The 25,921-nt window shown below is 35.8% G+C and overlaps 1 protein-coding gene across 1 annotated transcript in view; it reads left to right on the top strand.

Annotated features, from left to right (window-relative positions):
* LOC150101173 (store-operated calcium entry-associated regulatory factor-like) overlaps positions 1–10,989 on the top strand; it is a 144,009-nt gene extending 133,020 nt beyond the window's left edge. Inside the window, exon 8 of the mRNA XM_090401453.1 lies at positions 10,465–10,989. Coding sequence (XP_090257579.1) covers positions 10,465–10,490 — 26 coding nt within the window. The 3' untranslated portion in view covers positions 10,491–10,989. The remainder of the gene's footprint in view (positions 1–10,464) is intronic.
* Positions 10,990–25,921: the final 14,932 nt, after the last annotated feature.

Below are 25,921 nucleotides of genomic sequence, written 5' to 3'. Positions count from 1 at the left end.
TTTCGTGTGGTGGCCAAATTTTTTTTACTTGATAGGGAGGTCCACGCGATATCACCTGAACTCGCATCACGTGATATCGCGTGATTGGCAATGAACGTTTTAAAGGAATGCAGAGAACCGAGCAGGGCTTCTGACCTAATGTCCAATCCTCACCTTCTCGTGGTGCACCCTGTTGGGTATCTACCTGGATACTAAACGAATGAGTATGGGCTGGCAATTTGGGATTTAGCAGACCAAATTGTATTCTTATTGGCTTAAACCAAAATAAAAAATGATGGTACAACATGACAAAATTTCATGCCGGCTGGGGCATCACCTGGTTAAACAAGGCTCCTGTTGTTTTCGCCAGGGAACCAGGGCGAACAGCAAAAGGTCAGCTACTGGAACAAATCAGAAAATACACCCCAACTCAACATCACCAGAGTTAAAGATCGGTACTATCAATATAAGAAGCCTGAATGGCAAAGAAATGGAGCTAGCTGAAGAATTAGATAAGTACAAGATCGACATAATAGGGGTAACTGCAACAAAAAAAAAAAAAAAAAGATAAAAACTGGTGAGATCTTTCTGAACAATAAATACAAAATGTTATATTCAGGCAATGACAATCAAGAAAGAGAGGGAGTAGCCATAGTATTCAACACAAAATACGAGGCTAATCTCCTTGAATGGCAGGCAATATCAAGTAGAGTGATGTAGGCAAATATCAGAATGGGGAACTGGGCAATGAGACTTATTTGTGCCTATGGTCCCAGAGAAGGTTCTACTAAGGTAGAAGTGGAGGAATTTTTTGATGCTTTAGAAAAAGCAACTGACACAATGAAAAAGGAAAAGTTGGGCCAAATAGTTGGGGATCTGAATAGCAGAGTAGGAAATGATTGTCAGACATATAAAAATATTTTGGGAAAATTTGGAGAAAAGAGCAAAGCTAATAATAATGGCGAATACCTGTTGGATTTCTGCTCAGGACATGGACTGGTGATTACTAACACCATGTTCCAACATTAAAATGTGCACAAATTCACATGGAGAGAAGAGGTAAGAAATAAGTAAAGTCTCATTGACTATGTTATTGTTGATAGTGATGTATTCTTCCTGGTGCAGAACACCAGAGTGTACAGAGGATTTAAAATTGGAAGCGATCACTATTTAGTCTTGAGCAGGATAAAATTGAATTTCATAGTGAAAAGAATAACATGTAAGAAAGTTTTAAAGCGAATAAAAGTTGAGCAGCTCTCAGATGTGAACTATAGACTAACATACCTAAAGATTATTGAAGAAAAAATGAAAGAGTTTGAGAATAGGAACCAAACCTTGGAGATTCAGTGGCAAGCCTTGAAGGAAAACCCAGATTGATTCAGCCAGAGAGACATGTGATGAGGTTGTCTGCAAGGATAGAAAACTCAGGACTCCATGGTGGACACAGGAAGTTAGAGGCATTGAAGGAAAAGAAGAAATCATATCAAAAGTTCCTGGCAAATAAGTCAGCTTTTGCTCTTAGAGAATACAGAGACAAATGCAAGAATGCTAAACACTGTGTAAAATAGCTAAACAAAAGTCATGAGAGGACTTTGGCAAGAATATAGAAAATAAATATCAAGAAGGTGGCAAAATATTCTGGAGGTTGTTGAAGAAGCTTAGAAATGGAGGAAAGAGTGCTGTAAAAGGAATTAGAGATGATAAAGGTGACATGAAAACAGTAGAAAAAGATATCCTTGAAGTATGGAGTAATTACTTTGAAAAATTGCTAAATGAAACAAGCAGTGATAGCACAGTGGTATAAAACACTCAACAGGTATACAGTCAGGAATACATATCCATACTTGAAGTAGAAAAAGCCATCAAAACTTGAAATGTAAAAAAGACTGCAGAAGTAGTTATGATATTCGATGAGAAATGCTGAAGTATGGTGGTATAAAAGTCTTACAGTGGTTGCACTGAATTGTTCAGAAAGCCTGGACAGTAGGAGGTATTTACCTACTGAGTGTTCCTGGCAAGATCTATGCAGGTATACTTGAGAAATGGTTGAGAAGAATTGTGAAAGAAAAGCTTTGTGAGGAACAAGCTGGATTCAGGCCAAATAGAGGTTGTCAGGATCAGATCTTCACTTTACGACAAATAGTTGAGAAAGCATGGGAATATAACAAAGATCTGTATTTAAGTTTTGTCGATCTGGAAAAGGCACATTACAAGGTGCCAAGAGAGAAGCTATTCAATACGCTACAGTTATATGGTGTCAATGGGGCATTATATCAAGCAATACTTAGTCTGTATTTGAGTTGTAAGTTGGCAGTTAGAATTGAAGGAAGTATAGGAAGATGGTTTGTTAAATCTGGTGTGAGACAAGGATGTACGTTTTCCCCTATGTTATATATTATCTATATGGATCACATTATGAAGGAAAGTGGTATTAAACATGATATCAGAATTGGAGATGTTAATGTCAGCTGTTTACTTTATGCGGATGATGTTATACTTCTGAATAAATCTGCTACAAGTTTGCAAGATTCCCTGACTAAATTGAATAACTGTTGTAATAGATATGGTATGAAGGTCAGCATTAAAAAGACAAAGACAATGAAAATAGGTAGAATTGTTGAAAATGTCAACTGTGTTGTGAACGGGGAACCTGCGTAACAAGTAAAACATTTCAGCTACTTAGGCACGATTTTTAGTGAAGATGGTAAATTAAATATGGAAATAGACAACAGAATCAACAAAGCTGGTATGGTAGGAAGTCAATTGAATAAATTCATATGGAATAAGAGAGAAATTAGTTGTATACAAGACAGTGTTCAAACCAGTTTTAACTTATGGATCTGAGAGCTGGGTCAGAAGTAAAACACTTAACCAAAGACTAGACACTGCATATCTGCAGTCTCTAGTCTTTGAAAAAGATTAGGGGAATGAACATATGCAATCGATGACAATATTATATTATAAACGAGGAAATTAGGAAAGAACTTGACATTGTCGGCATCCAGGAATGCGTTAGCAGAGCTAATCTTAGGTGGTATGGTCACTTAAGCAGAATGGGAGAGGAAAGATTAGCAAAACAAGTGTTCTCTGCCAGGTTGGCAGGAAAATGACCCATAGGAAGACCAAGATATAGGTGGATTGATACATACAATGTGCCTTAGACAATAGAAATATAAGATCTGATAATGATAATATTGGAGTCTTGACAAGTAGTAGACTGATTTGGAGGAAAATTGCGGTTAGTAATGATGTAAATTTTTCATGTACTATCATATCTTGTACACCCTTGAGGGTACATGTCAGTAATTTGATGATGATGGTATATGTTATAGTCGTCTTTGATATTCTTCCTCAGTTGTTTACAGATAATTTTATATTCTAAACGGTCTTTTCCTGTATCTTTCAGTATTCTTCTTTTCTTCAATAGTTCTATCGTTCTGGCTGATATGTGTTCCCTGGTCTTAGGAGGAAGTTCATAGGTGGTTCTTTCTTTGTACTTCATGAACTGATTATTAAAGTTTGTTAAATCTTCGTCGATGTCATTTTTTAATTTCCAGTCGGTTTCTTCCACATTTTTTCTAAATTCTTCTGGATTTATCTGTTTTGAGCATTTTTTATGTTTGGACTGTGCTCGTATGCATTCTTCATTTTTTCTATGTATGTTGAGGATGGCCGTTATTGAACAGTGGTCTGAGTGAATGTCGCAGTTGGTTTTCCCAATGACTTAGACATTTTTTATTATTCTTTTGCAATCTGTTAGAATGAAATCAGCTTCATTTCTTGTCTCTCCATCTGGAATTGTGAAGTCCATCTTTTTCCAGTTCTCTCTTTAAAAAACTATTCATAGCCATCTGTGTTACTCATGTTAAAGTACTATAAGGTTAAATCTTTCATACAGTGGGATTCATGATAAAGAAACTTTAGAATTTTTTTTTAACAGCCTCCAGAAATGTTTTGCTTTTTTGCGCTTAATGATATTGATTACCTTTCTCTTGCCAATTTTCACGTAACTTTGGTTTAGCTACTTTTGTAAATAGCTTACTTTCTTCCATCATCATTTCTTCTCCCCCCCCCCCAGAGCATACAGATAATTTTTCTCTATTCTCTTCAAGCATCTGCTTGCTTCTTCTCTGGGAACTACTTTTATTTGTTCTTTTCCAGAATTTCCCTCAAATAGTTATATATTTCAGTCTAGAGTTCACATTTATGAGCTGAGTGACTGGTTCATTCTAAAATTTTTATACACATTTTTCTTTACAATGTTCATTTTTATCCTGCTTGAAGCTAAATTATGTCTTCCTGTTTCATTTCCCTTGTATAATCATGTTTCCAGAACCAACGAAGATGAATAATAGCATAGCCTTTTATGACTTCATATTTTTTTTTGTCTTCTCTGAATGAGAATGTAGATCTTTCTTTATTAGATCGTAGTGACTAGTCGATGTCCTTAACAGAACTCCATCATGCACTTACCATTATTTTTAACTTTGCTATTTTCCCAAAGCATTTTTTATGCACCTGCATTTTTGTATTCATTTTTTATTAAACCTCTGCTCTGTTGTTCAAATATCTAACAAGGACTGACTTTTATATTGTCTTTATGTTACTTGCTTTTTCTAATGACTCAAATAATTCTTCTATTTCTTCTTCCTTAGTTGAACCATTTGTGGGAACATAGGCATGAATAATTTTCATTGGTCACAGCATTCTACTAGAAATTGTGTGCCATTCAAAAAGTATCTTCATGTTTAGTGTTAGAGGCTATAGTTCCTTTCTTTTGCCGATTTCTATTGCCTAAGTATAACATATTGTAATTACTAATTAACAGAATTTTACCTGTTTGACTTCTTTGTCTCAGTAACACCAAATATATTGACATGATATCTAATTCTTTTGCTGGTTCTGGTTTTCAGTTGATAGTTCTTGCATTGGTGCCTATTTTCATTTCTGATGACAGTGAGTTTGTTTCACTAGCTGACGTTTTTACTGTTCTCTCTGCTTCTCCAATGAAAACACAGGGATCCTTTTTAACTTGATAATGCCACAGCTTGCATGATATTTCATCATTTAATTTTTGGTCTAAACATATTAAATGCAGTTTGGTTGGCTGAGTCACAAATAGCAAGTCTTCCCTTTACATTCAGCATCCAAATAGATAATAATAGAGCACACTAGGAGAAGATGAGAATTGGAAATTTTCTTAAAAGCCCTGGTCATTCCTTATAGGCTATGCAGAGGTCTACTGCCAGTTGTGTTTGGCTTTGGCCCTTATGCAACCTCTACATGGTATTTTCAACTATCAAATATTAGGTAATCATTGGGAAATTGATAGCTGATGTATTTGCTTTTTCTCATGTATTCGAAAATGTTATTTTGTCAGAATCTCTAATAGATCTTCGTATCCTGTCAGCACAGTTCTGATATATCTTTTGTTTACTTCTTCCTTAGTTGAATACTTTGTGGGACCATAGGCATGAATAAGTTTCACTGCTCACAGCATTCCACTAGAAATTGTGTGCCATTCAGGGAATTCCTGTTTAGCCACATATTGCTTAACTTGACCTTTAAGCTTTCACCCATTGACAATTTCCACGACAGGATTGCATATCTGTCCAAAACTGGTTAGTCTTCCACAGAATTGATTTTTGACTAATCTACTTACCCACCTTCATAATAGTCTGATATTTCATGGCAGAACATGAAAGTTGATGACATTAATGACAATCTTCCCATTCCATTTGATTATCTTCAAAGTTAGTTCATCATTTGTGCTTTTAAAATAAAAATGTTACTTTCACAGTATTTCAAATGCATCAGCCAAATTTTTAGGGAGGGCAGATGGCAAGGCAATCTCAGTCACTATAATGTCTGCTTCTGTATCATATATCTGCTTTAATCCCTCAAGTTGGATTTTGTGCTAAATGCATTGAAGAAAACAAAAGGTGGAAAAAAGATTGCTACTAGGAAAGATGAATACTCTTACTGTTACATTTGTTTTTGCTGGTTTGAAGTTGATTATCATCATTGGAGCTCTGAAGCATTTTAGCTCCTTAAGCTTTTCCAACATTTTCTTGTTTTATTTCAATGTTCAATAATAGTGCATATAGAACAGTGTTTCCCAAAGTATAGTATGTGGCCCAGTACAGGTTCTTTTGTGGGTGGGTGGGGGGGGGGAGTAGAATCAAGTCCTCAGAAAATATAAGATTTGTGGTATGTAAATTATCAATAGAGAAAAGCGACTATAAATGTAAAAAAATAAAAAAATTAATAATAGAAAGTTTACTATTGTTCATTCAGATATCATAAGTGTGCATGCTCATAGAAAAATAATTAATCTGGGCTTGTTTCTTAACTACTATCAGATATTTTACCAATATTACAAATTTGTTTATGTAATATTCAGCAAACTATACATGATAGACCAAAAAAATTGGAAAATGCTGGCATAGAGCAGGAGAATTTAATTATTTTCTTGTAGGATATATATTGTGCACAGTTGAAAAAAAAAGACGTGAAAACATTTGTTAAATCTGCCATCCATGAAACAGTGCTGCAAGTCTCCAATAACTAGATTTCTTTTCGACCAAACATTAACATTCAATCCTCAGTTAAATAAAATGCAGTCAACCCTCTACAACAAGCACTGTGACAAAGTTTCACATACAGCATTGCCACAAGAGGTCTAGAGGCCTCTCATGTGGGACTGATATGTAAACCTTACCTTGCTGCAATGAACTACCCAAAATACCCAACTGAAGCCCCATAGCAATGATATTATCTATTATAATAAGTTATTCTTGTGGTCCTTTGAGTTTTCTATAGTGAGAGTTGACTGTTATAGAAATATTAAGAGGGACCTCTGGGAAGTTGGGGACTCAACAAGGAAAGGTCATACTATCTGCACTAGCTGTCATATCTGTTCTTGAATTCATTCACACTACTTCCACACATATCCAATGGTAATCCATTCCAATCATGCACCACTCTATGAGAGAAAAATCTAGCCCTTATTCCTTTCTTGAAGCATTTATTCTCAACTTTATGGAAGGTGGGGAAAGGATATGAGAATATCCTCACATTTTTTCCCCACCTTCCATAAAATGAAAACTTTCATCTACTGAAATCCTGTATTTAAACTAACAAACATGTTTTTGTTTGTTTGTTTAAATCTGAAAAAGGCAGTTAAGAGGTTGCTGATATACTCCCTCCTTTCTTGACTTTTGACATCTAAACATCATTTTGTTTCTGTTTCATAATGAATAATTATGAATAATAATTATTCATTATGAATATAAATTATTCATAATGAATAATTAAAGACAAGGAAATGATCATATCTTTCAAATGTGATTATTTTTGTGGAAATATATTTATACAGTCAACCAATTTCCCCTCTAAGCTAGGGAAGTAAATGAGCGTGTCGAGTTTTTTGAGCAGCAGCAACTGGGTTGGCTTCAGAAACCCTGGGACTGTTGGAAGAGAGTGATTGTTGAAAAAAAGTGCATAAATACTTTACATTTACAAGCTATTGAGAAGACACCTATTTTTATTCAACTGAAAATGTAATTGTCCATAAAATATATGCATTATATGTAACTTGAGCATCAGTTGCTGTCGGTTCCTCTGTTTTTATCATTTTTTGATGATGTACTTCATTAGTACATCATCACTAGCTGCAAGCCAACAACTAGTGATGCTAACATACAGCTTAGAGGGAACATTGCAGCCAACTTTCACTATAGCAAACCTATAGGAGTAGTTTGTTATAATGAATTTCCTGTAGAATAAAGTTTTCATTCTTCTAACCTCGTGCAATTCGAAGAGCAGTGATATGTTCTCTCTTCTCAGTTGGAAAAGGCCAAATCTTTATATACGCTTTTTCAATTGAAGGGGAGTTAGGCAATCTTATACATGGAGATATAGTTTGCCCACTGATTAGAGATCCTTTGACACTTCTGCGCATGTCAGAAAAAGGAGAATCCATTCCAATAATAGGGTAATCAATCTGTCTTCTGGGATGAGTTTGTTTATTATTACAGGTTGGAAAATTTAGCTTTTCTTATATGAATATTGCTGTTTTTAAAGTGTAACTATTTTGCTTGTATAACAGTTGGTAAAATGTACATAGAGTATTAACAAAATTAAAAAAGTATAGCATAAAACAAAAATTTAATTAAGTTTATTTTTAAGAAAGTTTTCTATAAAATAAAAATAAGCCTGTGTAGCTCAGTGGATGTGGCGTTTGCACACTACCGCGCTAGGCCGCACGAAGGAAGTCTTGGTTTCGAGTCTAGTCGACGACTAGAGGAAATTTTTCTAAGCCTTTTTTCGACCGGTTCCCGAGTTAGTCGATCTCTGGCACGGGCAAGCAGGTTTTTCCTCCCGGAAACTCGGGTTTTTCGTCCTGTAAATTCAAGAAAATCGACCGTAGAACCCACATTATTTCAGACATTAAATATATTGTGTTAGGGTTAGAGACCACGAGATGGCGGCACATTTGAGCCGCCTCTCTTCACTGCGTACCGCTTAATTAGTGATAGCCTTGGGCCATCTGTCTCTGATTGGGTACCAGTGGAGATTGAACTGCCCACTCAGTCTCCAAAAAGTTAGATAGGGCTAAATGGCCTCGCCTACCCCGTATATACGGGAATAAAAAGGCGTTAGCTGATTTTTTTTTTTTTTTTTTTTTTTTTTTTTTTTTTTTTTTTAAATAATTATACAGAAAAACAGAAATTTTTTCAAATGAACTTAGATATTCTAAACTTACAGTTGAGAGAACCGAGACACTTTAATATCCTAAACTGATTAATTATTTATGACTTGTTATGATTCTTTTAACAAACCCATGCAAAAAAAAATGTTGCAAAAAAATACCATTATCAAATCCTTTTAATCTTTAGAGTCATCTGAATCGCTGTCTGAATCGCAATCACTTTCACTTAAACTGATCACCAAAGGTTCGCATAATTCTTCGATAGTTCCGTCTCTGTCCCAATACATATTTTCCAATGAGGTGACACAAGAGCAATATTTTCCTCAGTTTTGAACTGTAATGCTTTCAATCACCTGTTCTGAAAGCTTAAAAAGTTTCGACATGTCAATATCCCCAGTTACGTTGCAATGGCAAATGAAACTTTTCACTTCTGCCCAAACATACTCAATAGCATTAATATCACAATGATATGGTGGTATCCTCAAAGCTAGAAATCCATGCTTTTTGAGCATCGTGTCGAATTTAAATAGTTTAGTTGTGGGCGAATTTCTTTTTACCAAATTAAGCAATTCAATTTTTTGCATGTCTGGGGAATGAGAAATATTATTTGCAGAGAGCCAATCCATAAGAACTTGCTTCTTATTAGACCAATTTTGAACTTTGTTTAATCGAATAGAGTGATATGAAGCATTATCAATTATAACAACAGCATTTTTAGGAAAGTTTGGAATCAGTTTTTCTTCTGCCCACTTTTTGAAGATCGTAGAATTCATTTGCCCATGGTAATCTCCAGTAGTTGAATTGGCTCTGTATAGTAAGTTTGAATTCGGTAAAAAAACCCATTTCTCCACCAGCACACAAAATTATTATGCACCGTGAGGCATTTCCGGTTTGTAGCATTCCACATTCTTCTTTAGACTGCCAACATTTTCCATAAGTTAAATTACTATCAATCCAAGTTTCATCTAGATACACAATCGGTCTTTTCTTCTCTCTGAAATGTCTTATTGCTCTCAAATACTGCGTTCTAGATAAAACAATGTCTCTTCGTTCCATGATAAGTTGCCTTTTATTCTGGGACATTTTAAAAGAAAATCTGATTTCATGAAGTATTTTCCTTCATGGAAAATATTTCATGAAAGTTTCTCTTTTCCAAGAAAAATTAATTTTTTCTTTAAATACAGGAATCAATTTCGGAAGAGTTGGCACTCTTTTCTCGACCACGTAAAATTCGTGAATAGTTCTTCTTATACGTATACACAGTGACAGACAAGAAAGCACGTGATTTCGCATGTTAGTGACCAATTTGTACATCCTTCATTTCTTTCTCCCTCTTCAGCATGAATCGACTATTCTTGGCAAAATGCCAAGGAGAGACCTACAAACGGTGGGCGAACTATAGCAGGGTTTTTCTCCTGAAAAGTCTGGTGTTTTTGCCTTGCAAACATGTGAATAATGCAGTTAACAGACAAATATTGTGTAACGTGTACTAAATAGTGAAGTGCAGTGGATCATGCACTGTTGATGGTGGATTATGTGGTATTGTGTTAGTGTAAAGTGATATTCCATGAGTACTCAGATTCCATGTTGGCTTTATATATAATAGCATTTTCCCCTGAAAACTTTTTGGCATTAAAGTTTTTGGTTACAAACTATTCTTATGATAGTAAGAATTGACTATACAAATAAGAATCATAAATTAAAAATGTTAAATATATGCTTAATGAAGTTTTGAGTTCAGAATAGTGATTTTTCTTCTGTTCTTTTTTAAGGTTTTGGTGGAACTCGAAGAAGATGAAAAAATGTACATAACTTGGAGTCAAATTCAAGTGTTTGTTTTTTTACTTTTTTTTTCAACCTTCATTCAGTAAAATCATTGCTTAAGAGTTGTGAATTTCTTTAAAATACCTGATGATTTTTATGATAAAGCATTATTAATTTTGAAGAAAAAAAAATGGTAACATTGATTTATATTGCAAAAATGTTTATACCATTTAAGTGGCAGATGAATTTCATTGCCTGGTAAGGGATCATCGCCCTGCTTATTGGAAGCTTCAGATGTCTTGAAAACATGCTGTGTTTGATTTCTAGAGCAGAGTTTCTTGATTATTTAAAATGTTAGTATATAGGAAGTTTACAAACCTTTTTTGGGTGCAGTTCACATTAAAAAAAAAAGTTGGTTGATGAAATGAAAAATACTAGTTCACATTGTTACAAACTAATTTTTTTATAAGAACTTTGTAAAAAAAAGTTGGTTGATGAAATGAAAAATAAAATACTAGTTCTCATTTTACAAACTGATTTTTTATAAGAACTTATTGTACAGAAACTAACCAATATCTATAACAGGGGTGTCAAACATACAGCCCAAGAGCTGGATCCTACCCATGGCTCAGTTTTATTTATTTTTTTTTTAATTTTAAATTATTCTGTTAATATATACTTAAAGGGGTTATAAAGTAAATAAACATGCTAACAAAGCTATATTAAACAAAGTATATAAATATACACACACACACACTTGTCAGTAATAATGTACAGTTTTTGCTAAAGATAATTTTAGTTTTACAAATTATTTTATGTAAAAATTTTATATCTACCTAACCCCATTATCCCAAAGCAAAAAAAAGGCAATATTGAATTTTTTTGTCAAATTGGATTGGATTTGCAATAAATGCAGTTTCTTTTGCTAAAGAGTACAATGTATCGGCACACAGTGAAGAAGGCGGCTAGTAAGTGCTACCATCTGGTGGTCCATAACCCTAACACAATATTTTTAATGTCTGAAAATAGTGTGGGTTCGACGGCCGATTTTCTTGAGTTTACGGGACGAAAAACCCGCTACCCCGTGCCAGAGATCGACTAACTCTGGAACCAGTCGAGAAGAGGCTTAGAAAAAGTTCCTCTAGAGTGCAAAAGAAAAAGTTCCTCACTGTAGAGTGCAAACACCACTTCTACTGAGCTAAAGGGATGAATTATAGAAAAAGGAGAAAGATAAAATATAATGAATAAAGATTAAAAGTTGGGGATGTGTGCCATTTCGACTAAGTGTCGTCTTCAGAGCGCGTGAGCAAAGTTCTCTCACGTCTTTATCTCCATATACAGATTCCTGATTTTTTTATAAGAACTTATTGTACAGAAACTAACCAATACCTATAACAGGGGTGTCAAACATACAGCCCAAGAGCTGGATCCTACCCATGGCTCAGTTTTATTTATTTTTTTTTAATTTTAAATTATTCTGTTAATATATACTTAAAGGGGTTATAAAGTAAATAAACATGCTAACAAAGCTATATTAAACAAAGTATATAAATACCCTCCCCCCACACACACATGTGCCTTTTGAAAAAAAAAGTCCTAATGTACCTATCCAAAAAAGTAAATTGGAGTAAAAAGCCAGTGATGTATACAAGGGGTACTCCTTAAGAAAAATAGACAAAACAGCCATAAATATTAATAATGAAAAAAAATTTAAAGATTATAGTGGAAAGATTTGCGAAGAAAAAGTTGTTAAATTATGCACTCAATTTAAATAATCGGCAGTCAGCTTTTATAAACATGCATGAAAAGAGTGATGCTGCAGTTAGAGCTAGCTATGTAATTGCAAATGAAATAGCTACTTTGTCAAAGTCCTTTTGAGATAATTAATTTGTTAAAAAATGCAAGGAAACACTAAGTTAGTGACTGAACTTTGTTCTTTCTTGCATTGAAGCATTTGAGATCAAGCTTGAGCTTTTGGAAAATCAAATGTTGCTACTGTATTTATTTCACTTTGCTACCTTAAAATTGCTTGAATATTCTCCCAATTAAGAAGAAATATCCTTCGAAAAGTACAGCTACCATGTAATTTGTGATCTAAGAAGAGACTTTCAAAAAAGGTTCTTAAATTTACATGAAATGAAGCAAAAATTCTTCATTTCCCAGATTCATTTTTTGTTGACATAGACATTGTGTGTGAAGAACTCCAACTTGAACTGATAGATATGAAGTATGATTTAGCTCTTAAGGATAAGTTTTCAAAAGTAGACATAAAAACATTTTATCACTATTTGAGAGATAAATATCCTGAATTCAAACTATTTTCTGCAAGAATGACGTCTATGTTCAGAAGTTCATGTTTGCGAGCAGTTAGTCTCTTGAATGCACATAAAGAAATCAAAATACTCTTCAAGAATAATTGATGACCATTTAAATGCAGTAAGGAAAGTATCAACAACCAAGTCCTCTCCAAACTTTTATATTCTAGTAGGAAAGAAGAGAAACCAAGTTTAAGTATGCTGCTGCAAAAATTAAGGTAAAAAAAAAAAAAACTTATTTCATTTCTTTTTGTTTACATGAAAAAATATCTAAAATCTTTTTTTTCTTTTTCTATTTTTGTTAAATTATTATGTACCAATACTATGAATAGGGTTTTTAGGAATAATTATCCTTATCTCGCCACAAGATGTAGTTTATGCTTCATTCCAGCCTGCAAAGCCAAACAAGTTTGACACACCTGACCTACAATGTACAAGTAGGATTTTCCTTTTTGTGCCACGTTGTTGATTACAGCATTAATCAGCCATTTCTAAATTAGCAAAAGATTCTTTCTGTCTCTTTCTTGTCTGCTGCTGCTAATAGCCATTATCTTCATTACATTAAAAATTCATTTGAATTTAGAAAAAATCTTGCAAATTGCAAAATTTTGACGTAATGATGAATTACACACTCACTTCTCACAATACCTAGTAAAGCAAAAATTTTCTCCTGACATCAACTTCACCATTAGTCAAAGCTACATATGAAAATAAAATTTAACTAAATCCATAACTGTTCCTTCTGTATAAAGAAAACCTTAGAAAACCAAGTGTTCTATCCTATTTTTTCATTATCATTGTCATCAAATTCCTGACATGTACCTTCAAGGGGTGTACAAGATATGATAGTACTACATGAAAAATTTACTTCATTATTAACTTCCTAATCCACCTATATCTTTCCTGACAACCTTGCCGAGAACACTTGTTTTGCTGATCTTTCCTTTCCCATTCTGTTTAAGTGACCATACCACCTGAGATTAGCTCTGCTAACGCATTCCTGGATGCTGACAATGTCAAGTTCTTTCCTAATATCCTCGTTTTTAATATAATATTGTCATTGATGCCATCTGTTCATTCCCCTAATCTTTTTCAAAGACTAGAGACTGCATATCTGCAGTCTCTAGTCTTTGGTTAAGTGTTTTACTTCTGACCCAGCTCTCAGATCCATAAGTTAAAACTGGTTTGAACACTGTCTGTATACAGCTAATTTAGTGTTCTGACTAATTTCTCTCTTATTCCATATGAATTTATTCAGTTGACATCCTACCATACCAGCTTTGTTGATTCTGTTGTCTATTTCCATATTTAATTTACCATCTTCACTAAAAATTGTGCCTAAGTAGCTGAAATGTTTTACTTGTTACACAGGTTCCCCGTTCACAACACAGTTGACATTTTCAACAATTCTACCTATTTTCATTGTCTTTGTCTTTTTAATGCTGACCTTCATACCATATCTATTACAACAGTTATTCAATTTAGTCAGGGAATCTTGCAAACTTGTAGCAGATTTATTCAGAAGTATAACATCATCCGCATAAAGCAAACAGCTGACATTAACATCTCCAATTCTGATATCATGTTTAATACCACTTTCCTTCATAATGTGATCCATATAGATAATATATAACAGAGGGGATAATGTACATCCTTGTCTCACACCAGATTTAACAAACCATCTTCCTATACTTCCTTCAATTCTAACTGCCGACTTACAACTCAAATACAGACTAAGTATTGCTTGATATAATGCCCCATTGACACCATATAACTGTAGCGTATTAAATAGCTTCTCTCTTGGCACCTTGTCATATGCCTTTTCCAGATCGACAAAACTCAAATATAGATCTTTGTTATATTCCCATGCTTTCTCAACTATTTGTCGTAAAGTGAAGATCTGATCCTGACAACCTCTATTTGGCCTGAATCCAGCTTGTTCTTCACCAAGCTTTTCTTCCACAATTCTTCTCAACTGTTTCTCAAGTATACTTGCATAGATCTTGCCAGGAACACTCAGTAGGGAAATATCTCTGTAATTTTCACATTCAGTTTTATTTCCCCTTTTATATATGGGCACTATTAGAACTCTACTCCAGTCATCAGGAATTTGTCCCTCTGTCCAGACTTTCTGAACAATTCAGTGCAACCACTGTAAGACTTTTATACCACCATACTTCAGCATTTCTGGTCGAATATCGTCTACTCCTGCTGCCTTTTCACATTTCAAGCCTTTGATGGCTTTTTCTACTTCAAGTATGGGTACGTATTCCTGACTGTATGCCTGTTGAGTGTTTCTTACCACTGTGCACTGCTTGTTTCATTTAGCAATTTTTCGAAGTAATTACTCCATACTTCAAGGATATCTTTTTCTCCTGTTTTCATGTCACCTTTATCATCTCTAATTCCTTTTACAGCACTCTTTCCTCCATTTCTAAGCTTCTTCAACAACCTCCAGAATATCTTACCACCTTCTTGATATTTATTTTCCATGTTCTTGCCAAAGTCCTCCCATGACTTTTGTTTAGCTAGTTTTACACAGTGTTTTGCTTTCTTACATTTGTCTCTGTATTCTCTAAGAACAAAAGCTGACTTATTTGCCAGGAACTTTTGATATGATTTCTTCTTTTCCTTCAATGCCTCTAACTTCCTGTGTCCACCATGGAGTCCTGAGTTTTCTATCCTTGCAGACAACCTCACCACATGCCTCTCTGGCTGAATCGATCTGGGTTTTCTTCAATGCTTGCCACTGAATCTCCAAGGTTTGGTTCCTGTTCTCAAACTCATTCATTTTTTCTTCAATAATCTTTATGTATGTTAGTCTATAGTTCACATCTGAGAGCTGCTCAACTTTTATTCGCTTTAAAACTTTCTTACATGTTATTCTTTTCACTATGAAATTCAGTTTTATCCTGCTCAAGACTAAATAGTGATCTCTTCCACTTTCAAATCCTCTGTACACTCTGGTGTCCTGCACCAAGGAGAAAACATCACTATCAACAATAACATAGTCAATGAGACTTCTTATTCCTTGCCTCTTCTCTCCATGCGAATTTGTGCACATTTTTATGTTGGAACATTGTGTTAGTAATAAACAGTCCATGTCCTGAGCAGAACTCCAACAGATATTTGTCATCATTATTAGTTTGCTCTTTCTTCCAAATTTTCCCAAAATATTTTTGTGTCTGACAATCATTTCCTGCTCTGCTATTTAGATCCCCAACAAGAGACCAATTTTTCATTGTGTCAATTGCTTTCTCTAAAGCCTCAAAAAATTCCTCCACATCTACTTTAGTAGAATCTTCTGTGGGACCATAGGCACAAATAAGTCTCATTGTCCAGTTCTCCATTCTGATATTTGCCCACATCACTCTACTTGATATTGCCTGCCATTCAAGAAGCTTAGCATCATATTGAGTGTTGGATACTATAGCTACTCCTTCTTTCCTTTATTGTCATTGCCTGAGTATAACATTTTGTATTTTTTGCTCAGAAAGATCTCACCAGTTTTTGTGTTTTTTTGTTTCAGTCACCCCTGTTATGTCGATCTGGTACTTATCTAATTCCTCAGCTAGCTCCATTTCTTTGCCATTCAGGCTTCTTATGTTGATGGTACCGATCTTGAACTCTGGTGATGTTCAGTTGGGGTGTGTTTTAGGATTTGTTCCAGTAGCTGACTTTTTTCTATTCACCCCTGGTTCCCTGACAAAAACAGTATATTTTTTAGATATGTTAATTTGCCTCTTTTCTCATCTTAACCTTGCATTAGACAAGATTTTCAGTCAAAAGTCATTTAACCAGTTTACAGAGTTGGCAGGGTTTTTCCCTCAGATAAAACACTGTATTATCGTGTAGGCAGACAAATTGGCTTAAGAATGTGCAGTGAAGTCAGATAAAGATATTGAAGAATATGTTGGGACTGTTATAGCTGCCTTGAATGGGATGGGTTCCTAGATCCATGCCAGAGGTTGCTTCTCAGAAACTGAATTATGAGGTAGAATATTGTAATCTGATCTGGGAGGAAGGAAATTGGAACCTGGATTAAGAACCTGAGGTAAATCTTACTTGATATGTCTGTGGGAGGCAATTCAAGGAACACTTCAGAACCAAGACCACAATTCCATACATTTACCAGCCAAATCACTCAAAAAAGTATCCATCCATGTTTAAAATTCATTTGTCTTTTCTTTATCATCTAGTCATGCAAGCACAGAATGGTAAGTTTCTCAGTTGACCATTAATTATCCTTTCTTTAGAAGAAGAAATATCTAAAAGAATTTGCATATTCTGCTCAAGTTTATAAGAGTTTGTTCCAGTGACAGCTCATACAAAAACTAGATAGCATTAAAAGTGATGTATGGTAGTTATGATTACTCTTTGGCAGTACACATCATAAACATTTTCCCACATCCAAACAACCTGAGAATTGTATCTCTTATTGTGAAGAAAATTTAATACAGATATCAAGGATATTTCCAAAATCAATCTTTGGAGCTTCATTCCTTTTTTTTTTTAAGTCTTTGTATGCCGTTGCCTTCTATAAAAGATTGCATCACCCCTCATCCCGCAAGCAGGCAAACCTTTCCTAATCTGCTAAATTCCATCCTTCTCATTCTCCTTTATTTTAGTCCTACGGATGAAATCTGCAAAACTCAAAAATAGGAGCTTGTTGATCATATCAGGATTTTACAGTCATGGAAATTGTTTTGATCTTTCTTTATCCATTAGTCATAGACTGAAACTGAAATGTACATAAGTTCTCTGCAGATATTTGCTATGAATACAAATATCTGTTTGAGGAAACTTTCATCCTGAGATGCAGTTGAATCTCTTGACTGAAAGCCTTAAAATCTTTATCATCTCTGCTTCATTTTCCTGGACAGTTACATGCAATATCAATGTAGTGGCATCAATCACACCATAATAAATGCCACTGTACTGGGTATATTCACTTCCAACTAAATAAATACACATGTAATATTAAGGTCCAAATTATGATTCAGTGTGTAAGTTATGACAAGAATTTAACCCTGGAAAACAAATATTTTGCAAAAATTGCAGTTAAATCATGTGGTAGCATTTGTTAGTTAAAATAGTATCTTCAAATGGCATTATTTGTTCTAGGATTTCAGTCCCACACACAAGCACTCACAAATATATAAGAACATAGCATAGGGGTAAGTAAGTGACTAAGGAAAAGAAGGACCCTGTTAAGTTTCTTGTATTTTAAAGTGTTTTAAATGCATATATTTATTGAAAGAAAAAAAAAATTAAGATTGCATTAAGAAAAATCTAAACAATTGGACAGAGGAAAAAAAAAAAAAGAAAGAAAGAAAGAAAAATCTAATAAAGATTTGTGACAAAATTAGAGATGCTATCATAACTACATCTTTTGTTTTGTCTTTTAATTTTTGCACTGAAGTTACATTTGATTGTGTATGCCTCATCCTTTATGTGTAATCCTTCCTCTAGGGGAAAAAATAAGGATGTAAGATCAGGACTAACATGGTTAGGAAATTGATTCCTTTCTGCTCAAGATGCCCATTTTTTGGTTCTTTTAGTTACCCATTGACACATGATAAATATATTAAGTGGTGGTATAAACAATGTAAAGAAATTGTCACCACTGAGAAACTTAAGCTGTAAGATAATTATCATCAAATAGATTAGCCTGATAGGTTTGTCTAAATTCTCATTGCAATTTGATTACAGAATCAAATTTTATATACCATGAAACATCAAATTTTCTGTTAATCTCTCAACTTCTTGATAATCGCTTGTTAGAATGGGATGGATACACACACACACAACTGAGTAGCTGAACTTTGCTATCTTAGTTTAGATAGCAAAACGGTTTGTTTTGATAAATGTTTGGGTGTAAAATATTAGCATACTGAATTGGGCAGAAAGGAATAATAATATATAATCTGTGACATCTGTCAACATAGATTACTAGCGGAATTGAATTAGAAGTAAACTGACAGTTAGTAGATTGTGACTTAGTAGAGAAAAACTATTTAGGAAGGAAGATGATAAATTGGAAGGACTAAAATCTTCAGAGTTTGAAGAAATTAGTGCCACTAATATTTTCTATTTTATAAGTGGATAGCCTTTGGAAGATGAATTAGGTAAGATACACTACTGTATAAGAACACATATTAATGAAATAAATTTAATAAGGAAGATTATATGTATAACATTGAATTATGACTCATACAGTGTTGAACACTCCAGTCTACTACATTATAAAAGTATATATAACACCATACACAACTGTGTAGATGAAAAGTCATCTACCCCAGAGTCAGTCACCTTTGATTCCAGAGGAGTGCTGTAAGTTAAATCACTGTGTCTTCAAAATTGAAGACACTGCAGTTACAACTGAAAGAAAAAAACCTAATGGTATGAAAACTGGTTTATTATGAGTGAGTTTGTGTGCTGCAATGTTGTTGGTTGGGCATAGCACTGTGTCATATCCATATGTATCTTCTACATTTGATGATATTGAGGGTGCTTGTCTTTTACAGAAGTACCTGTCTAAGGTTGTATATGAACAAGATTGTCTTTTCTTTTCTCTCTCTAGATTTCTGTGCAACAGGCATAATCCCTTACAATGTTAGCATTTACTTTCGAACTTCTTTCAAAATCCAGATTATGCTTTTTCAAAAGAGCCATGCTGGCTTTGAATTTGAAATGATAGAAAGCTTTGGAGAGAATTTTGGAAGTTAGGCCTTTAGGCTCAATGATGGATACCTCTTCGTTGCTGAGAGACTGAGAATAGGACTGCCTTTCACCTTGGGTACAAAGCAGCTGTCAAACCATTCTTCAAAAAGTGCTGCAGTTACCCATGCTTTCACATTAGACCTCCAATGTGCTGTAAGTCTAGCTTAACCTAGGCTTTAACATTTAGCTTTTAAGCGGCCTTTCACATATTTCTTTAACTTCAGTATCAGCTCGGGAATGATACTATAAGAATGTATGATAGTTCCATTATACAAGGATGGTGCAAAACCTGATGTATCTAACTATCGGCCTATTAGTATCCCGATGTTATAGGTTAGATTTTAGAGAAGTTAGCAAGAACTTGCATGTAGAAAAGGATAGACAAATAAGCTTATACTCTGCAAGGAGCAGCATGAGTTTACTAAAAAGAAAGGCCATGTTTCAGCAATTTGTTAATTTGTAATTTTATAACAATGTTACAGCCAAGTTGGATAAAGGGAATGGATGCGCTACGGTAATGTTGGATTTGCCAAGGCATTTGATACCACACGAAAGAGTGTTGCATAAACTGGAGAATATTGGATTGGAATATAAACTCTTGACTTGGATCAGTAGATGGTTGACAGCAATGTTCCCTCTAAGCTGTGCGTACGCACACGTCTTACAACTAGCGCACAAAGCAAAAAATATGCGCACACTAGATTTTCAAGATGAAATTAAAATTTATTAAAGAAGTTCCACCTAAACATTAACCTATAAACTCTTTAAAAAAATATGGTAACCTGGCAACGCTAAAGCCTATAACTTTGCATTTTTTATTACATTCTCAAAGTTGCATAAAACTTATAAATTATTACCAGTAACCTGATTTGATGCCAAAGTGAAAGGGGTGTGACTTAAATGTGTAATTTTTAAGTAGCATATAGAATGGCGATGGTTTGTTGGCATGTGGTTTTTTGCATACATAAACTATGTGGGAGTTAAAGTTTAAATGGTTATCAAGTTGAATGCCTAGATATTTGGTGCTAGATCTCCATGGGTGCTAGATCTCCAAAAAAGTGAGATGCTTGTCTTGTGAAGAGAATGGCAGTGCTTTTATCAACATTTACAGATATTCTCCATTTTCTGAACCAGTCCTCTAAATTTGTTGCTGCAGTTTGTAAGCGCCGAGTAGCTATATTAGGCCTGAGAGATCTGCTAAGAATTGCCATATCATCCGCATAACTAGCTATAGTGGTTAGTGATGTGCTAGGAACATCAGAAACAAAGATGTTAAAAAGCAGCGGTGAGAGCAGCGAGCCTGGAGGGACACCAGCACTGATTTTTTTTCAGTGAGGATCTAATTCCACGCAACTTGACCTGAATTTTACTGTCCTGTAGAAAGGAGTTAATAATTTTAGTAAGATAAAGAGGGATGTTGGCTGCAATTAATTTATAGATGAGACCTTTGTGCCACACCTTATCGAAAGCTTTTGCAACATCTAGAAAGATAGCTCCTGTGTGCTGTTTCCAGTTAAAGCCTGTAGTGATGAACTCGATCAGTCTGTGAATTTGCTGTGTAGTGCTATGTCCGGTACGGAAACCAAATTGTTCTTTCGGAATTATGTTATTTTTATTCACCTCCTCATTCCCATTGCTGGATTCTGTGATCTTTTAAAGCGTAACAGACTAGGTTGGACGCTCTATTTAGTTCTCGACGGTCTTGCGGAGATAGCGTGTTGTGATAGCACGTCTGAGCCTATTTTTGTTCCTGATCAGAGCAAGGATTTCTGCAGGAAGTAAGTTAACTTGAGCTGGGGTGGAAATAGAGCAAGCTGCGGATAAGCCAGCGTGTATTTTACATTCAAGATTGTTGACTGCCACGTCAATTTCTTCACGGGTGGAGATAGTAGGTACTGAGTCTATGATAGTGTTCATTTTAGCCTTGAATTTTGCGAAGTTAGTGTGGGATTGGCTGGGAATGAGCTCAGGCTCCTCCCCTAAACTTAAGAGTACTGGATTGTGATCTGAGCTTAACTCGTCAACCACTTGAAGTCGGAATTGATGAGAAATATTGTTAAAAATAGCAATATCCAAAACATCAGGTCTGCCGATCGCTCTGTAATGTGTTGGCTCAATCGGGCCTGCGATAACAATATATCTCTTCAAGGCAAAGTTGTAGAGGATCATTCCGTCGTTGTTAAAACTCTTGCTGTTCCATAAAGGATGCTTGGAATTAAGATCTGCTACAATTATTACTTCATTTGTATCTAGTAGCTGAGAGAGATCAGAGGGGAGTAGAGGTTTGCCAGGGGGGGTTGTATACAGAATAAATCCTTAAGCTGCCTGCATTGTTGGTATGAATTTCTATGCCTGTCTCCTCGAGGTTAGATGTATTAATCTTCTTAATCTCATTATAGCGAATGTTTCTTCTGACAAAGATGGCAGTGCCTCCACCTCTGGCATTAAGTCTGTCATTTCTAAGTAACGAGTAGTTTCTGAGTTTGGGATTATCGCAGGGACGTAGATGAGTCTCGTTAATGAGGAGAATATCAATTTGCAAATGATCTGTAAGTTCCTGTAATTCCAAAATTTTGCTGTTGAGACCGTTTGCATTCCAGAATATTAACTGCATAGAATTTGATGTTGAAGCCGGATTAGTCATTAATCATGGAGAAGATGACTCGAGTATTCCTAAGGAATTTGTTGGTGTCGGCCTGGCTTGGATTTGTTTTGCTGAAGGCCATTAGCATCTCCCCTAGTGAGGCAGCGAGAATTGCTGAAGAATTTTGACTGCTAGTTGCAGGGAGTACCTCAGTGTTACTCGAGGAAACCACGGAAGCATAAGACAAGATTTATCTGGTGTAACTTTTCGCGCTTTGATTTCAGGCACATCTCTCAATATTTTTCTGAGTGGGCTAGATTAACTCCTGTCTAGGCTTTTGAAGGTTGGATGGGTGGAGAGAACAACCCTTGTAATTAGCAGGATGTGGGCCACTGCAGTTCGCACATTTAGCAGGTGTGGTCTTTGGCTTGACGCAAGTGTGCGAGGGATGGTTGCCACCGCACTTCACACACTTGTAGTCTGCTCTGCATAACATTTGCGCATGCCCAAATTTTTGGCAGCGATGGCATTGACCAGCCGATGCCTTTCTTCTCAGTGGCTCGGTCTTGATGACCAAGTTGCAGACTATTCTAAGATCATAAATTTCTCTCAGATCTTTACTGATCTCTACTAAGACCAGAGGCATTGGGCGCTTGTCTGCTCGATACATTCGAGAAATCTTGCTCGGCTCCAAGCCTTGTGATCTAAGGTCAGTAGCTATTTCTTCCGATGTTATGTTTTCTACCAAACCTCTGATCACTACCTTGAGGTTCTTTTCACTTTTAAGTTGGTAAGTATGGTATGGAAATTTATGATCGTCCATAAGTCTGGTGAGCTGGCGGTAGTCCGTTGTTCCTTCAGGCTGTTTGTGGACTCCATCATCTGTGTTTTTGGCTGATGAGAACTTGATGTTATTTTTCTTCATCGTCTCTGCAAGCAACGACCATTTTTCCTTAGGTCGCAAGACTACTGGTGGGATCCTCTCTTTGGACTGTGTCGGTATATTTGTCTCTGTTCTTGCACTAGATTGTGCTGATTTGTCCATTCGAGGTGCAAATTCAGGTTCTGCAGCAAGAGACTCTTTCTTTCTCTTCTTTCTGCTGACTTCCCGGTAATCAGAATTTATGTCAGTTGTTGTAGCGGAGGAATTGACGCTGTCATGTGTAAGGCGAGGAGAAAGTTCGGAGGTTTGAGGGTCTTCTGTCTCGACCTCCATAATCTGATGAACTTCTACCTTTCCTGGCCATTTTGTGTGTAAAATGTTACCAATTTGCCGAAAGATAGCTAGAAGTTCTTTGAAAGAGAGATCCTCATATGGTGAATCCATAATTAAATCTATCTAGACTTGAAGTGGGGGAAGAACCTGCCTTGTCCCTTCAACCACCGAGTGCTGCACAGGGCGGGGAACAGGAGAGGGCCTGGAAAATGTTTTTGAAGATTTGAAGATAAAAATAAGTCTTACCTGCTCTGATGATCGAGCACGCTGTTGACGCTATAGGAGAACATCAAACAATCACTATTTTAATGTTGAAAGGAACTCTGAACTAATCATTAAAAACAAAAATTAATCACTGCTGTAATACTACAAGGAGCGCTGATAAACACGTCTGTACTGAATGAAATCAAAACCAAAACCACCATAATCCGCCCCGAGAGAAAGTTGATAACCTGATATGGCTTGAAGGATAACAGTCCCGTGGACTTCGATCCCTTAATCGGTATGAAGTAGTCTTGTATTAAAGGTTAGCGAGCACCTGGCTCATCCTATTTACGGTTGTACGGAGGCACCAGAATCGATAAGAAAAGCAGCTATCGGGCGCTTATGTTTCCACCTATCGTGTTCGTCATTATTAGATGACTCTTGAATGAGTTGATTTGTATGAACAACTGCTTTGGCAAAATAAGCAGCAGCACTGTTATGGAGGAAAGTGGGAATATCGGCATCGTGATGTAATTTCTGACAATCCACGGAGCGTTGAAGAGCATACAGAGGCACTTGTTTTGAATAACTTGTAGCTTTTAGATGTTAGTGGGGGAAGTGTGACCCCAGGCTGGCGATCCGTAAGTTAACGATGGTCTGATAATTGTTTTGTAGATCCGTAGTTTGTTTTCAGTGCTGACTTGACTTCTATTGAGGAGAGAATAGAGTTGTATAATTGCAGAGTTTGCTTTTTTGCATGCATAAACTATGTCGGAGTTAAAGTTTAAATGATTATCAAGTTGAATGCCTAGATATTTGGTGCTAGATCTCCATGGGATGGCTGTGTTAAAAAGTTTAACTTCTCCAAGGTGAGATGCTTGTCTTCTTGTGAAGAGAATGGCAGTGCTTTTATCGGCATTTTCAGATATTCTCCATTTTCTGAACCAGTCCTCTAAATTTGTTGCTGCAGTTTGTAAGCGCTGAGTAGCTATATTAGGCCTGAGAGATCTGCTAAGAATTGCCATATCATCCGCATAACTAGCTATAGTGGTCAGTGATGTGCTAGGAACATCAGAAACAAAGATGTTAAAAAGCAGCGGTGAGAGCAGCGAACCTGGAGGGACACCAGCATTGATTTTTTTTCAGTGAGGATCTAATTCCACGCAACTTGACCTGAATTTTACGGTCCTGTAGAAAGGAGTTAATAATTTTAGTAAGATAAAGAGGGATGTTGGCTGCAATTAATTTATAGATGAGACCTTTGTGCCACACCTTATCGAAAGCTTTTGCAACATCTAGAAAGATATCTCCTGTGTGCTGTTTCCAGTTAAAGCCTGTAGTGATGAACTCAATCAGTCTGTGAATTTGCTGTGTAGTGCTATGTCCGGTACGGAAACCAAATTGTTCTTTCAGAATTATGTTATTTTTATTCACCTCCTCATTAAGTCGGTTGAGAATGACTCTTTCTGCGATTTTTCCTAGGCATGATAGAAGACTGATAGGTCTGTAGCTCTGTGGCATCTGAGGTGCCTTACCAGGCTTGAGAATAAGGAATATATCAGCTTGTTTGCATCTTGAGGGGAGATAATTAATTCTCAGAATTGCATTAATAATGGCTACTAAGTGCATGACAGCTTTGTGTGGGAGGGCTTTAATTGTTTTGTTGGTAATTTCGTCTGGACCAGGGGCTTTTTTGTTTTTAAGCTTCTTAATGATTGAATAGACCTCTTTAGGTGAGGTGGGACAAATATTTTCACAGCTACAAGGTTGCCGAAGCGCAGAGCATACCCGACGATGTATTTTTTCTATGAAGACTAGATCCGCTTGTGCATAATTAGGAAGGCACTGAAGTTGGAGAGTTCTTTGAAAAAGAGATCCTCATATGGTGAATCCATAATTAAATCTATCTAGACTTGAAGTGGGGGAAGGACCTGCCTTGTCCTTTCCACCACCGAGTGCTGCACAGGGTGGGGAACAGGAGAGGGCCTGGAAAATGTTTTTGAAGATGAAAATAAGTCTTACCTGCTCTGATGATCGAGCACGCTGTTGACGCTATAGGAGAACATCAAACAATCACTATTTTAATTTTAATGTTGAAAGGAACTCTGAACTAATCATTAAAAACAAAACTTAATCACTGCTGTAATACTACAAGGAGCGCTGATAAACACGTCTGTACTGAATGAAATCAAAACCAAAAACCACTCGGGATCGGATAGTAAAATTTCCGGTTCGCACCGCTTTTAAGCTTGCGCAGTGATTGAAGTCAGAATAATCCCCGAGAGAAAGCTTCATGTTCCAGTCCTTTTGTTAACTGTTAACTTAAATGGCGAAATGGACGTCAGTCCCTTAGACTTTTATCCCTTCATCGCTAGATTGTGATTATCGATAATGAGAAATTTTTTGAGCCCATGGCTCGCCCG

The sequence above is a fragment of the Typopeltis vanoorti genome, chromosome 12 (genome assembly GCF_054136105.1).
Source record: "Typopeltis vanoorti isolate ZY-2024b chromosome 12, IOZ_Tvanoo_1.0, whole genome shotgun sequence".
NCBI lineage: Eukaryota > Metazoa > Arthropoda > Arachnida > Uropygi > Thelyphonidae > Typopeltis > Typopeltis vanoorti.
This window is presented reverse-complemented; position numbering and strand designations above follow the sequence as displayed.